The sequence below is a fragment of the Trifolium pratense genome, linkage group LG6 (genome assembly GCF_020283565.1).
Source record: "Trifolium pratense cultivar HEN17-A07 linkage group LG6, ARS_RC_1.1, whole genome shotgun sequence".
Lineage (NCBI taxonomy): Eukaryota > Viridiplantae > Streptophyta > Magnoliopsida > Fabales > Fabaceae > Trifolium > Trifolium pratense.
The window spans coordinates 33,054,527-33,070,088 of NC_060064.1; the positions used below are offsets into that span (position 1 = coordinate 33,054,527).

General features: G+C 31.2%; 1 protein-coding gene and 1 long non-coding RNA gene across 3 annotated transcripts; both read left to right on the top strand.

Annotated features, from left to right (window-relative positions):
• The first annotated feature begins 2,889 nt into the window (after positions 1-2,889).
• Positions 2,890-8,002, top strand: LOC123888484 (ubiquitin-like domain-containing CTD phosphatase 1). The gene is made up of 7 exons (XM_045937547.1): positions 2,890-2,974; positions 4,642-4,812; positions 5,207-5,288; positions 5,411-5,477; positions 6,920-7,105; positions 7,222-7,282; positions 7,763-8,002. Exons 1-7 carry the CDS (start codon positions 2,965-2,967, stop codon positions 7,963-7,965), a joined length of 780 nt encoding a protein of 259 aa, XP_045793503.1. The 5' UTR covers positions 2,890-2,964; the 3' UTR covers positions 7,966-8,002.
• A 3,259-nt stretch (positions 8,003-11,261) lies between these two features.
• Positions 11,262-12,942, top strand: LOC123891231. 2 transcript variants are annotated; one of them, XR_006803023.1, is made up of 2 exons: positions 11,262-11,362; positions 12,615-12,942. It is a non-coding gene; the product is annotated as an uncharacterized LOC123891231 (long non-coding RNA). The 2 variants fall into 2 exon arrangements; XR_006803022.1 differs by having other exon boundaries at positions 11,269-11,887.
• The last annotated feature ends 2,620 nt before the right edge of the window (positions 12,943-15,562 follow it).

Consider the following 15,562-nt stretch of genomic DNA (forward strand, 5'->3'; position numbering starts at 1 on the left):
TGAGTCTGTATATGATATATGATCATTTAAACCATTATCTATATGGTGTTATTTTTTCATAATAACTATATGAGGCACCGGTGCTAAAATTATTTTGTAATAAAAAGATGGATTGTCCAAATAAGTTTCAGGGGTAGCAAAACGGCCAGCTTAAAAAAGTTTGAGATTTAATTTTTCCACTCTACTTTTTTCGTGCGTTCTACAAAATGATCAAAATATTTCTGTTTGCTATTTAAATAGTGAATATTACTTTTAAAATCTTGAATTTTTTTTGGTAGGAGTGTTTTTTCTCAAAAAGTTTCATTCTTATAACGTCTGTTACATAAGTAGCTTTCTCATTACGCCCACTGCTTAAGTAGAGGACGAATTCGCTAGTTAAGTGGAGGACATGTAAAAATCAATAAATGTACCATACTTCAAGACACTTGTTAGCACACTTCGACGCAGTTTTTTATTTCACACATATGAAAGAAATATTATAAATAAAATAAAAATAATTGTAATTTTAATAATTTAATCTTATGAAGTTCTATTGGTGTATTCATAATTACAATATTTTAAAGTGAAAAATCATATAAAATAATAGAAGAGTAATTAATATTATAAGTAAAAAAAAAGAGTAATTAATATTAGAAAAATGCTAAACTATGCCTTCAGAGCACTAGTTAAGTATACTAATATAAAAATTTGATTTTATTTTTTTTGTTTTCACCATCAGTATTCAATCCACTGAACCGCATAATCTGGTTCGACGGTTAGTTTTGATGGCATCAAGTGGTTACAGGCCCCTCCCGATCGCAAAATTTTATTTTAAAATTTGTGCATTTAATACTTTAAAAACAATATAGTCTTCTGAAATGATCAAATGCTCTTTCGTTATTTAGGTAGCGAATTCAGTTTGCACCCTACGTAGTGAGTGACAATTTTGTTTTATTCAACTCCAACGTCTACACCCTTCAAGCGGGGTGAATGAAAATATTATAAAAAAATACAGTTCGCTATTAGAGTGAGAACTAAGGCATAATTCGCTACTTATAGTGCAAGCTCAGTTTGCACTTTAACTAGTGAACCTTATAAAAAACTTGGCTACCGATCAATACCATATTTTAATTGGCCACTAGAGTGGTTGTGAAAGTATCATCCACACACACACCCACCCCCCATCCGATTCTATAGATTCTATAGATTGAAACCTCTTTTTTCAATCACTCGTTCATACAATGTTTCATTCAAAATATATTTTTGGGGTGAATAAAGGAAAAGTTCACACTTTAACTTGCGAATTGTGTTTCATTCAAAATTGTTTCATGGGAGGTGAGAGAGAAGGGTGAAGAAGACAAAAAAATTTGATTTCTACAAGGTTCGCATCGTAGGGAGCGAACTTAGTTCGCATCCTAGGATACGATGCAGACTATTTTTTCCCAGTTTTTTCTATTTACACACTCGTTGCCTATGATGCGAGGGGGATAAAATTGGAAGGCCAAAGGTCGTGTGAGAAGGTCGATGGGCGCGAAAAAAGCACTCTTATGATAAATAAATAAATAAATACAAGTTAAAAACAATAATTTGGGAGAGATTTATAGAATATCGACTAGATGACACAATTAAAACTTGTTCCTGCTAAGAACTGTGGGTATATACTTAGCTAGATGATGTTCTAGGTCTAAGTCTTGGTGATGAGTAGTATGTAGAATGTGATTATCGGGCTAGCATGATGCTAGGGTATGATCTCCAGTTTTCCCAGTAATTTGGTGAATGGAGAACGTGATCCTTCCTGATGTTTGTGATGCCTTATATATAGGAGTGTCATAGGAGATCATGGAGGGACTAGTTGAGAGATTATATGGAGTAGTGGGGTGATGGTGGAGTAAACTTAGGGAGTAGTGAGCTAGTTCTATGGCCGAGTCTTTTTGGGAAATGAACTTGCCAACTTTTTGTCTCAAGTATAAATTGTCTAAAATAATAAAATAATTGTTTTATCTATTAAAAATCGTGCATGACAAAGTTAAAAATCTTAAAAGTTTGTCTTATGTTGTTTTGTCATGTACTTACCTTTTACAACTCAAACGAAATCTTAGAACATGTTTAATGAAGATATCTCCGTTAAAAAAAATAAATTTAATGAAGGTATCATGGAGAGTTTTATAGCAATATCATCTTCTCCACTAATTTCAAATACAACACCCATTAGTATTTCACTTCCTACAACCTATAACAGGTTACCCCCCACCACCCCACCACCCTTTCCACCTCCATTTTCACAACACTAATTTTACATCACCACAATTTCCATGTCACACTTCACCCCAACAATCTACCATTTCCCCCAATATTTTGCTAAACCCACACACCCCCAATTTACTTTAACTAACCACAATCCACATACATATCACCCAAAGCTGAAATCAGAATTTTTTATGTATCAGATACTGGAATATTTTATATTTAAATATTAGTAAATTATTATATTAATTATATATCAATTATATATCAAATTATTTAAATATTATTTAAATATTTTATATTTATATTAATTATATATCAAATTAAGAGCATAAATTGATTAAGTGGTCAAATAAAATTAAAAGACATTCCTTTTTTTTTTGTTTTAGAATGAAAAAAAAGAAGTAAATGATGCAAAAATTGATTATACGAAAGCGGTAAAGTGTGAGAATTGGATGTCAATGAAAATTGAGCTTTTGGTGCTAATGAAAATTGGGCTTTAATTGCCAATTGATGTTGGGCTATTTAGAAAATAATTTATTGCATATGGACTGAAATAGAATGGATTTCAGAATGACTCATTTTGGAATGGGAACCCTAATGGGTCATTACCCTATATATATGGTACTAGTAGATGAAGAATCATACAAGTCACCCTATGAAGAATCATACAAGTCATCAAGCCTTTTGTGTTTCAAGATTACTTTTGTGTTTCAAGATTACTGCCAAAAAACTATTATCATGGATCCAGGTATTCCTAAAGATCATCTTGCCAATCCTATAATTTTAAACATGCTTCTATAACTATTTGGTTTCTGCACTAAAGTTTATGTTATAATATGTTGAGCATGTATATGTTATTGATTTAATTCTAACATCGGATCTTTTAGAATGGTCGTTTCGAGCTGACAATTTTTTTCTTTTCATTTTATAATATTCCATTTGAAAATTGTTTACCTATGTCATCATTTTATATGAAAGGGGATGCTTCAAGAGCTGACATATATGGATGTTTCAAAACAATCAATTGACTAATTGGAATTCTTTTTCTTTTGCTTTTGAACTACAATTTGGTCAATCATCTTATGAAAATCATCAAGCTCAATTGTTTAAACTAAGACAAATTGGATTTGTTGCTGAATACCAGACTAGCTAGTTTTGAAAAACTATATAAAAGCTAGGATGTTGGGATTACCACCTGAAGTTGCTTTAAACTGTTTTTTTTATCAGATCTAAACCTAGAAATACAAAGACCTTATTCGATCTCTCAAGCAATTGGTCTAGCCAAACTCATTGAGGCCAAAATTAAAGACACAAAACCAAAATTTGACAAAGCCTTTTGTCATCATCCTACCATAGGATCCACACTCACCCACCTACCCAAAAGCAAGCAACAACCCAGAGTTTTCCTACCCTTAACAAAAAAACAAAAACAGATTCGCTATAGTAATTGCGTGACGCAGTTACTGCTTTCTTCCGTCCGATCATAATTAATGATTGGGATTGTTTAAGGTTGATTTTTATTTGGACCTTTCGATCTTAAATCAATGGTTGATATTCATTACTGCATACGATGGTGTCATTTTCCCTCCTGCGGGTAATATCTTGATCCACAAAAAACAAAAACAATGAAGCAGATATACTGCTGTAATAGTTTTTTTTTTTTTTTTTTTTAAAAAAGATTTCCTGTTGTAATCTTCCCCACAATTTTCACGTAGTTCTGATTTTGGATCGTGCAGTTTGTTATGCACGGTTGTGATTGTTTTGATGGATTTTACGTCTGATTTGATCAGAACCATTTAGTCAATAAGCAACGGCCAAGATTGAAACTACGTGAAAACTGTAGTTTTATTACTGTAGCAAATCGTGGTCCCAAAAACAACTCCAAACTCTAAACAACTAAGGTAAATTATAGTACTTGTCTGGTATTCACTTGAAATAATCATAGAAAATATTAATACAATTCTAAAACAACTCCAATGTAAATTATAGTACTATTTTATTATTAATATTAATTTACTTCATTTAAAATTAGAAATTTACTGTAATCTTCCACACTAAATAATTGCTTTATATATTACAATATAGTATATATTAATATTATTAATATTGATTTACTATATTTAAAATTAGAAATTTACTGTAATCTTCCAAACTAAATAATTGGTTTATTACAATATAGTATATATTAATTCCAGTCCAAAAAATATATTAACTAATTAACTTTTATAAACCAATTTCCATTGTTGTCAAAAACCTTAAACTTTGTCCTTTGTAAATTCTAAGTCTATAAAACTGAAGGCCCAAAGGTGTCCATCCTTAAAATCTTCATTCAAATTTTTTGTTCTTTATGTATATTTGTTAGATTCAAACATTATCAGTTATTGAATAATATGTATATAATGACAACATTTTCAGTTTTTGGCGAGCAAGAAGCAGAAGGAAATAATTTGTCAATTGAAATATCATCAATTGAATGTTTAAGGAGAAAGAAACTTCTTGTGCTTGATTTGAACGGTCTCCTTGCTGATATTGTATTTCCACCACCATGTCATTCCAAACCAGACACCATTATTGAAAGAAAAGCAAGTAAGAAATATATAGTTGTTTTTTATTTTTATTTTTATTTTATTTTATTGTAACTTTTTTATTTTACATTTTCAATGAATTAAGAATTTAAGTTGAGTAGCATACATGTTGTCTTAGGTTCAAATCTTACGGTCTACATTTTTTAGGTTCAAACATTATTATTATTTTTTTATAAAATGGAGGGCCGAAGCCCAGAATAAAAAATTACATACTAGTGTTCCAAGATTAAGTAGGTTCAAACATTTTTAACTATATGACACCGCTACTAAAATGTTGACACTAATAATAAGTTTAGTCACATTACATGTATCTATATAATTAATTCATTTTACATCAGCGGTGTATATAAATTGAATCTTTGAGTTAATCTGTTTTTTATGATTGATTTTTTCAGTATTCACGAGACCTTTTTATCAAGAATTTCTCAAGTTCTGCTTTGAGAAATTTGACGTGGCTGTGTGGTCTTCAAGAACAAAGTACTATATTAAACCTAATTCTTTTTGTTCTATAAAATGTCATTTAACAAATTGTTTTCACTTTGTATACAATTAATTAATTTGTGGTTGGTTGCTGATTCATGTGTTTTATAATCTTGTAGGAAAAATGTCGACAGTATCGTTGATTATTTGTTTGGAGACATGAAACAAAAGCTGATTTTTTGTTGGGTTAGTACTAACATCAATTTTATTTAAGTTTTTTTTGTGCACTTCATCAATTTTATTTGATTTAAAAAATTTATCTAATGATGCGTTTTAAGTCACTTTTATCATTTTAATAGGTGTTTGTTATAAATTTTACAAAAAATTATTTTGTCAAAAAAAATAATTTTAACTTTAAAATGAAAAGCTAATTCCTAGTAGCTTTTATAAAATCTATTTTCTCTAAAAATAAGAAATTTAAGTGTAAGAACTTCAATTTATTTATTTTAAAAAAGTTTTATGATAATACAAATTAAAAGAACAATAGATCAAGGTTTCCAATATTTTTTTGATACATAGAAATTAAAAGAAGGAAAATGTTAACATGTGCACCAAGGGCACATGTTAAGGAAGCAAAAGTAGAAATATTATATTAAAATTTGTGCATTTAACTTTTGAGAAATGCTACTTATCGTGAACAGGAGCATCACGAACGTGTAACGAATGACGTGGAATCTTTTAGTCCACCGATTTGTATCATTTCCATTAATTTATTTTGCTCTTGTTTATCTCTTCTCTCACATCCTCGTCTTCCAAAATTTCTTATTCTACATTTTTTAACTAGTCGTTTTCATCTCTTCTCCATAATTTCTCTCTTAATCTAACCAATTGAGGTATTTTTCTATTACCTCTCAAGACTGACCTCTTTTTTCAACTTGGTTTTTCTTTTTCTTGTTTGAAAGAACTGTTAAGATGAGATTTTGGAAAGTGAAGATTTTGATAACAAACTACTCTTAGAAAGTCTTTGTTTTGAGGTGTATCGGTGGAGATGAACTGGTTGACTATTGAAGAAATCGAATTTGTTAAGTGGTCAAAAAATTGGTGGTTGAAGGTTCCTATTTCTTACTCTTTTGTTCAACGTTTGCTGGGATGTTCAATAAATTAAACCCAAAACTTGCAGGAGTGTAGTTGATGGTGTTCTGTTGAAACTTTTCAGAGCATTGAAATCATTTTTGGTTCATGATGTTGGTAGCAGATGGTTTGATGCATTTTTCTTGTAAATGGAGTCATAATGACTTGCATAAATTTGATTTTGTTTACCTGTTAACAATGATCTATTTCACGAGGCTGTATTTCTTGACAAAACAATGGTGGGTGGTATTTGCATAGTTTGATGTAGTTACTGGTAGTATATAGGAGTACAATAAAAAAGAAAAAACAAAATATTCCCTTCGTGAAAATTCGCGAGAAGTTCGTTCGCGTTATATAGCAATGCTTTTAACTTTTTAAACATTAAATTTTTTTCGAACATTAAATGCTATTTTCTATATTTAGAAGCTTAACATGCGCTCTTTGTGCACATGTTAACATGACCCTTAAAAGAAAAGCAGAAAGCAAACTCCAATATTTATTAGTTCTATTTATTAGTGGTATCGATCATGGTTTCTAACTCGACATATTCTTCATAGGACATGTCACATTGTACTGACACAGGTTTCAAAACTCCTGAAAACATGTACAAGCCAATTGTTTTTAAGGATTTGAGGAAAATTTGGCTTAACTACTATCCTAATCTTCCTTGGGAGAGAGGATATTACAATATGTCAAACACATTGCTTTTGGATGATTCTCCCTACAAGGCACTGCTTAATTATGTAAACAAACAAACTAACTAACTGATTCTTTTTTATCATGCTTTTTTTTTTCTTCCAGGTTTCATAAATTGTGACATGTCCTAACTTATGTTTAATGTTTTAATAACTTTTCGTAGGAACAAAATTCAATCTTCCCAAATACTTTCAGTTATTTGAATCAGAATGACAATTCATTAGGTATGATACATGATAATTTATGTATTTGTAAAGTAAGAAGATTTTGCTTCATTTTCTCCTTCTCTATTCCTCTCCTTTGTTAGACTATTTGGAAGAGTTTATTAAAATCACATCTATAAGCTATTTTGATTATGTAGTATTGACACTTCAGATTTTAGGTGTGTCTAGTATTCAACACACGTCAGTATTTAACACTAACATGTGGTTATATTCAACTATTATGTTTTCTCAAATTATTACCTATGTTGAAGAGTTTGTGTCAAACCTAGTGTCTGTCTGCATCCGCGTTTCCTTAGTTTTCATCTTATTTTTATAAGCTCTTTGGAATAACTTATGAATCCACTTTATAACTTATATGAACATATATAGGTTTTTATTTTTTTTTATTTTTACAAAAATAGCTTATACACGAACACCGTACAATAATAAATGTTTATGCACATGCATTATTAATAACAAAACATGTTTTTAATTTGTTAGCTGTCGGAGGCAATCTACGTCGATATCTAGATGGATTGGCAAATGCTGAAAATATGGTGGAATATGTTGAGCATCATCCATTTGGTCGAGAACATATCAATGAACATAGTGAATATTGGAATTTCTACGTCCATGTTGTCTTAATACTTTTATTGTATGCGCCAGAAAAGGTTTATCCTTCGATTGAATTAACATCAATATAGTTTGTCTGATGGGCTAAACAACTATAGAACTGTGTATTATGCCCTCTTTTAATTATGGTTTTTCTCCTTTTGGAGTAAATGTACAAGGGCCGAAGAATTTTGAAAAGAAATCTTGTTTGTTGAAATTTTGCAGAAAAAATTTAATAAATGAATTTCATAGATTTTCTGTGTGATTACATATTTTATATATATATATATATATATATATATATATATATATATATATATATATATATAGGTTTTGCTAACGTACACCCACTTGTTTTTTAGAAGGTGTGTATTAGCAAGTCATAACTAAAAAGTGGTAACATACACCTTGAGGTGCATGTTGCTAAAACACTCCTTCTAAAAAATAAGTGGGTGTACGTTAGCAACTCCTATAAGCATTTGCTAGAATACACCCACTAATTTTTTAGAAGGTGTGTTTTAGCAACTAATAACTAAAAGGTGATTAAATACACCCTAAGGTGTACGTTGCTAATGCACACCTTCATAAAAATGGGTGGGTGTGTTATAGCAAATCCCTATATATATATATACTATATGCTTCTTAATTGACTATATTATAAATTAGACTATTATAATTAGGTTCATTGTATTTAGACTATATTATAAATTAGATACATTAATCATGCAATGAATTTAAAAAGTAACTTTTGCTTATATTTTGTTACGGAAAGTGTATTTTAGTAATGGAATGCCCATAAAATAGCATTGATACAGTAAATCAAAGGCCTTAGTGTCTTACAAGTATTATTGTTAGGATGAAGCTCATAAGAAGTTCCAATGTTGGACACTTGTTTTTATCTACTCAGTGTGGATGGTTTACAAACCTAGAGAGAATCATTAAGTACAACATGAACCTACAAGAAGAAAAGAAATAGCAATGCCTTCTCATCTCTTTCTTTTCTTTCTTTGTAACAGCCGCGACCTCCAATCTTAGTTTATTCTTTTCTTTCATCCATGAAGAAGGGGTGGCTTTTGTTAGATAATAATATTATTAGGGCTTTAACTCACTTGGGGTCTGTCGAGTGGTGTTGGCTTGGGCCCTTGGAGTATGCTCCTCTCAAGGTCTCAGGTTCGATTCCCACTGGTGCCAATTTCGGTGGGCTAAGTCCATACAGAGCAAAAAAAACTCTGGCTTTAAATGGGGCCCCCGCAAGTGGGCGGTGGGATTGGTCCCCTTGGATTAGTCGGCCCTAAGGCCAGATACCAAGTTTTAAAAAAAAAAATATTATTAGGGCTTTGAGTATTGGGCTTTATGTGTTAGTTGTATAGTAGTCCATTATGAATTATTATAAATTCTCTTGTAATCCTTATTATGTTAAGCAATTCAATTCTGATATTATTGAAACCCTAGCCGTCACTTTGTGTTTCTCTCTGAACTTTAACATGGTATCTAGAGCAAAGTTCGATCCTTCTTGAATTTGTTTGTTGCTTCCGCTGCCGAGTTTCCAAAAGTTTGGAAACGTGTTTAATTTAGCGTTTGAAGTTTGGTTCTAGTGTTGATATTTTGAAATTTTTGTTGGATGTTTTACATGTTTTGAATGAATCGGCTGGGAAAAGAGTTGTGGCTTATTTGATTTTGCAAGCACCAGTATTAGTATGTTGTGGTTTCATGATCGGCCATGTCGGCAATTTGGTGAAATTGGTATTTTTATTCTAAGGTTGATTGCTTTGAATTTGGAAGGTACGGTTGCTGCTCTTGTGTTTCTTTGATTCCATTTTGTTTGGTCCGGTTTGATCGGTTTAGATCAGTTCCGTTTGATTTGATTTGGTTCCGACTAAATTGGTTTTGTTTTGTTATATTTGACTACAATCTGAATATCTGAATCTGGTGAGCGAAAGCTCGCAATTTGTCTGGTGAGGGAATACTCACAATCTGAATCCGGTGAGAGAATGCTCACAATCTGAATCCGGTGAGGGAATGCTCACAATCTGAATTCGGTGAGGGAATACTCACAATCTGAATCCGGTGAGAGAATGCTCACAATCTGAATCCGGTGAGGGAATGCTCACAATCTGAATTCGGTGAGGGAATGCTCACAATCTGAATTCGGTGAGGGAATGCTCACAATCTGAATCCGGTGAGGGAATGCTCACAATCTGAATCCGGTGAGGGAATGCTCACAATCTGAATCCGGTGAGGGAATACTGTCTGAAACTGAAACTACTCTGAAGCATGAAATCCGAAATCCGAAGCTGAAGTCTGAAATTGAAGCCGAAATCCGAAATCTAAAGCTATTAGTTAATTTAGTTTATTTTCAGGGTTGATATTGTGACAAACTCAATGCTTAGTAAGCTTTAACTTGAGGGGTAGTATTAGAAAGAAAAAAAAAATTAGTTAGAGTTAGTATGATTTTTGTTTCTTGTCTGACAAACTCTCGATGATTATCTGTTAATGCATCGTGAGTTTGAGTGGAAGTGTTAGATAATAATATTATTAGGGCTTTGAGTATTGGGCTTTATGTGTTAGTTGTATAGTAGTCCATTAGGAATTATTATAAATTCTCTTGTAATCCTTATTATGTTAAGCAATTCAATTCTGATATTATTGAAACCCTAGCCGTTACTTTGTGTTTCTCTCTGAACTTTAGCAGTTTTATGGTCAATTTTTGACCCAAAATCATTTCTCTAAATTGTTTTCCCTTTTCTTTTCATTTAAATACGTGATTTTCACATATATTTAGTGTTTTTCTTTGTGATATCGTTGTCTTAGTGCGACGTTGTGTTAGTTTTCGTCTTGTTGCGGCGTTGTTTTGTTATTCTGTCTTAGTGCGGTGTTTTTTTCGGTTCAGATTGACAGATTAGATTGACTAAGTGCATATTCAATCTATGACTTTGACGTCGTCAACGTTGCAAACTCGGAGAGATAGGTATTCCGAGCATTTCAATTTCATCAAATTTGTAGGCTTTGTCACATTTGTAGGTATTTTGTCATTGTATGCCATTAACGTGGATGTTGTGAGTTTGTTCACAAATTCATCCTTTTCAGTTTTTAGCGATTTTGAATTATATTATTCAATGTATTCTATCAAATTGAATGAATGAATGTAATTTTTAGTAAAAAAATAAAAAAAGTAAAATAATAAAATATGAATATTTGCTTTCATTGATATATCACAGAGTGCAAATACGTTTTACATATATAGAGTGATGCCTTCACCCTTTACAATAGTTGGATCCATAATCTTAGCCTTGATTTGAGGAAATGATAACATCAAATATCATGACTTAATTACAAATTTACAACATATTCAGCAAGTTAATTACTTTCTCTTTACTGTTTTACTGTTGGGAGCTTCTATGGTGCATTCCAGCTTTGGAATGTATGGGTGCATTCCAAACTTTTAACCAATAGAATTCAATTTAATTGCCACATCAACTAAGGTCCATGGTGAGTCTCTTTTTCCTTAATAAACTTTTGTTTATTGCATATGAGTCCTCCATCAAATGAAAAATACAAATCAAAAACATTTTTAATTTCAATTTAAAATCATAAATCATTTACACTTTTTTATTTATGATTTTTAACATTATTATTTGAACAAATTAAAATTGAAAGTGAAAACCCTAAATCCCAAATTCCCACCTGTTCTCCATTTTGTTCATCCTTCTTCGTCCTTCTCCTTCTTCGATTGTTCATCCTTCTTCGTCCTTCTCCTTCTTCGATTGTTCATTCCTTTCTTTTTCTTCGTCATCCATCGTTTTATTCTGGCCTCTCTCAGACTTCGTCTTATTCGTTTTATTTCATTGATATCCAACTAAAGCATTATCGACTTCTCACCCAATGTCGTATCTGGGTTCCTGGTCGTTTGTAATTCGCCAAAAACTAAAGCGTAATTCGTATCTGTCTTCACCCAACAACTATTTTCAGTGCAAGATTGTTCTATGGTTCCAAGCATCGTAGTGTACTTCACAGGTAATTGTTCGTATATTTTAGCCTCTGAAATTATCAATTTAGGGTTTACATCGTTAATTGAAGTTGATTCAAATTGTTACCCTGTATCGATCGAATTGGGGATTAGGGTTGCATTTTTAATTGAAGTTGCTTTGAATTCTTACTGCATAAACCATCCATTTGGGGATTAGGGTCGTTATATATATTGTAGTTGATTTCAATTCTCAACCATAAAGTTTGGAATTGGGGATTTGGTTTTGTATTTATCAAATTGTTAAATTCTGTTTGTCAATTTTATTTGAATTCATTTGATTTTTGAATGTATATATGCTGATACTGTTATTTATGGGTTGGGAATTATGGTTTCATTTGAATTGGGGATTACGATTTGTAAGCCATTTTAATTGTGAAATTAGACTATGATATTATTCATAGGAAAAATAAGTATGGTATTGTGAATTTGACTGTGATATTAGTGTGGTATTTCCTGACTTATTGCATCAATTATTGTTCATATATACTGCAGTTAAGTAATGGATGACAATCTATTCACTCTGATCCCAATTGAGGAATACTGTGTTATCAAAATCTTAAAATTCTGAATTTGATGTCATTTGAGCTGGTGATTAGGGTTGAAATTGGACTGTGATATTATTCACACTTAATTAGTGTGCTTATGTTAATTTGAATGTCATATTAGTGTGCTATTCTGAATTATTTGATCAGTTATTGTTCACATATCATGCAGATAAATAATGGATGGCAATATTCCACTCTGATCCCAATTAAGGAATCCTGTGTTTACGAGGTTTGAACTGGAAAACAGACAATGTAGAAGGGCTTGAAGGGTAAACAAATCAAGTTTTGTAATGTTAAGTTTATAGTTAGTGATATGTATTTGAGTTGAATAAGCACTAGTTAATGATATGAAGTCATTGCTATATTTTAGCTAATGCTCAGTGTTATAGTTGAATAATATATACCAAATTAAGCTGTAGTACAGTAACAATTTTCAAATTGAATATTGTAATCTTTTTTACTTGAGTAAAACATGGTACATTATCTTTTGGAGGCTATTCAATGTTACTTAATTTTTGATAAGCTATGATTTATGCAATGTAATGAGAAAGATGAAACTTTTTAAACAATTCCAATTAACTTTTAAAGGTTGCTCCAAGCTTAAGTTACCTAACTATTCATAAGCTATTATTTATGTCATGTAATGAGAAACATGCAACTTTTTTAATCTGTTCAATGTACATTAACTGATCACACAAGTCCCATTAAAGGTTGTTGAATGTACCTGATGTGAAAGATGTATAAGTTTTGTAAGTTATCATGAGAAAGGTGTAACTTTAATAAGTTTTGGTAACTTTAACGAAGATGATCCAACTTTTACAGAACAATGTTGTGTAATTTTGGACAATAACATTTTTGATATTGATTATCCAATTTTTAAATAGTTTTGATTAAATACATGAAAAATGTCTATTTCCAATACCAACTTTTGTTACAATGCCAAATGTATGTTTATTAGGTGATAATTACAGCAACTTATGTTTTATTGCAATTTGAAACAGGTTACATGAATATGCATGCAACATGGTGATTAGACTTGAAGTCAAAAATGTTAAGAAGGAAAGGTGATTCATATCAATTTTACAAAGACATAGAACTAAGAGGTATGTTCCCAACATATATATATATATAATGTTTTGAAAATTGTATGAAACAAACAAATAAATCAAATAGTTATCTCATGTATTTAAGTCAAAAACATAGCATGAAATTGGATAATAGCATGAGATACCTACAGCTTAAGACAAACATATAATAAATCTTAAAACCGAATAAACCACAATCTCCAAAATATCCACCAGAATAGAACACTGTCAACTAAATTCAACAGAATATCCAAAATAAAACTTCAAACCGAATAAAACAGCATATCCAAAATATAAGACCATATTGTGCAAAATACAACCCACTGGTTAACAATCAACAGTACCAAAAATCAAAACAGAGAAAATAAACCAAAATATCCAAAATAAAAATTCAATCTTCAAGCACCCATCCCATAGTCTAAGAACCAAACTTGAAACTTCAGATATCAACCAAAGCCTTCCTTTTCTTGTGCATATCATCCCAATACTTTGCAGCATTTGCCAATAGTGATTGTAACAACATATTATTAGATGAATGACAGAGATATAAAGCAAGCTTCATCCTTGTGGCAGTGTTAACCTACATATCATGAAAAAACAGTGGATGAATTAGAAATTTGCTTAGATTGAAAAATGTTTTACAAAAAACCATGACATTAATTCAACTTACAGTTATGCCTCCATAGTTACTATTGTATGGACATTCAATCATCCATTTAGCAACCCACACTCCACAATCATTCCTATGATTATTCATAAAATTGCATTAGTACGACACTAATATGTAGTTTAAGTAAAATCATTAATAGAGATAGGGGTTAACAATACTTACGATCCAGGTCGCTGATGCGGGAGACACGTAGGTTCAATCCTGGTGAAGTTTGTGATTAGGTTATCATGACCAATTAGATTAGCAACATCAACAAAACAAGGAAGAAGCAGGATTTCCTCAAGCTTGACAATCTGCCACAATAGTAAATATAAAGTAAATATAAAATTTGAATTAAAAAATCGAACAATAAATTTGAATGTAAAACAAACTATAGATCACATGCATACCAATCTAATAATTGAATGACGCCTAGGATGATATCTTTCATCTGAAGGTAACGAGTCCAACCAATAAACTTTTCTTTCAGTAAACTCAACAACCACCAAAAACCAATGTGCACCCCCATCATTCATAGGAATAAAAATCTGTAGTTATAGAAATCATTTTTAGTGGCATGAACTGATTTTCAGGTTTAAATCACACACTAAGCAGAATTTATAGAAAACTCACCTTTGAAACCACAGAGTTTGTTGGCATGAACTTATCCTGATATATTTTCCGGATATAGTCAGCTGTGTATTTGTCATCCAGAGCATATTGCTTAAAAAGTAATGTAGTTTAAGTCAGTGGTTATTACTCAACTAATGTAAATGTAAATGTAAAATAAATCAATGTTAGTTAGGTAATTACCGCAAAATATGTAGGCAAATACCAAACAGATTTCATTTTTCCTAACGATTCAACCAGCCAATTGCTTCGTGCAACAACCAAGTTGATAACCTATATAGCCAAATGAAAACAACGTTATGTCAAATTTTAGTTCACTTTCATCTGTCATAGCCAAATAATTACAATGTTAGGTCAAAATATAACCTCTTGGTCCACATTACACCTAGGCATCAACGACTTAATTGCTTTCCTGTCCCCATGAACACCTGATGTAGATTTAATCAGAACCTCGCCACTGCAACAGGTAGATGTATGAATTGTTAGATGTATTCAAATTAAATGGGCTAAATAAATTTACAGTTAGGTTTAGCAAGATATATTAAAAACACATACCCATGTTTCTGCTCATCATCGCCCATAAAGGCGTATGCAATAGTGTAAGCGCAAATATCATTCAGATTCATTTTTGGGGATGGCCTAAATGTGACAGGCATCCACTGTAATAAAACAAACGTGGAATAAATATTTTTATTAGTACTAAATGAAAGTGTTGTATTAGGTTTAAATATAAGACGATTAAATAACTTACCT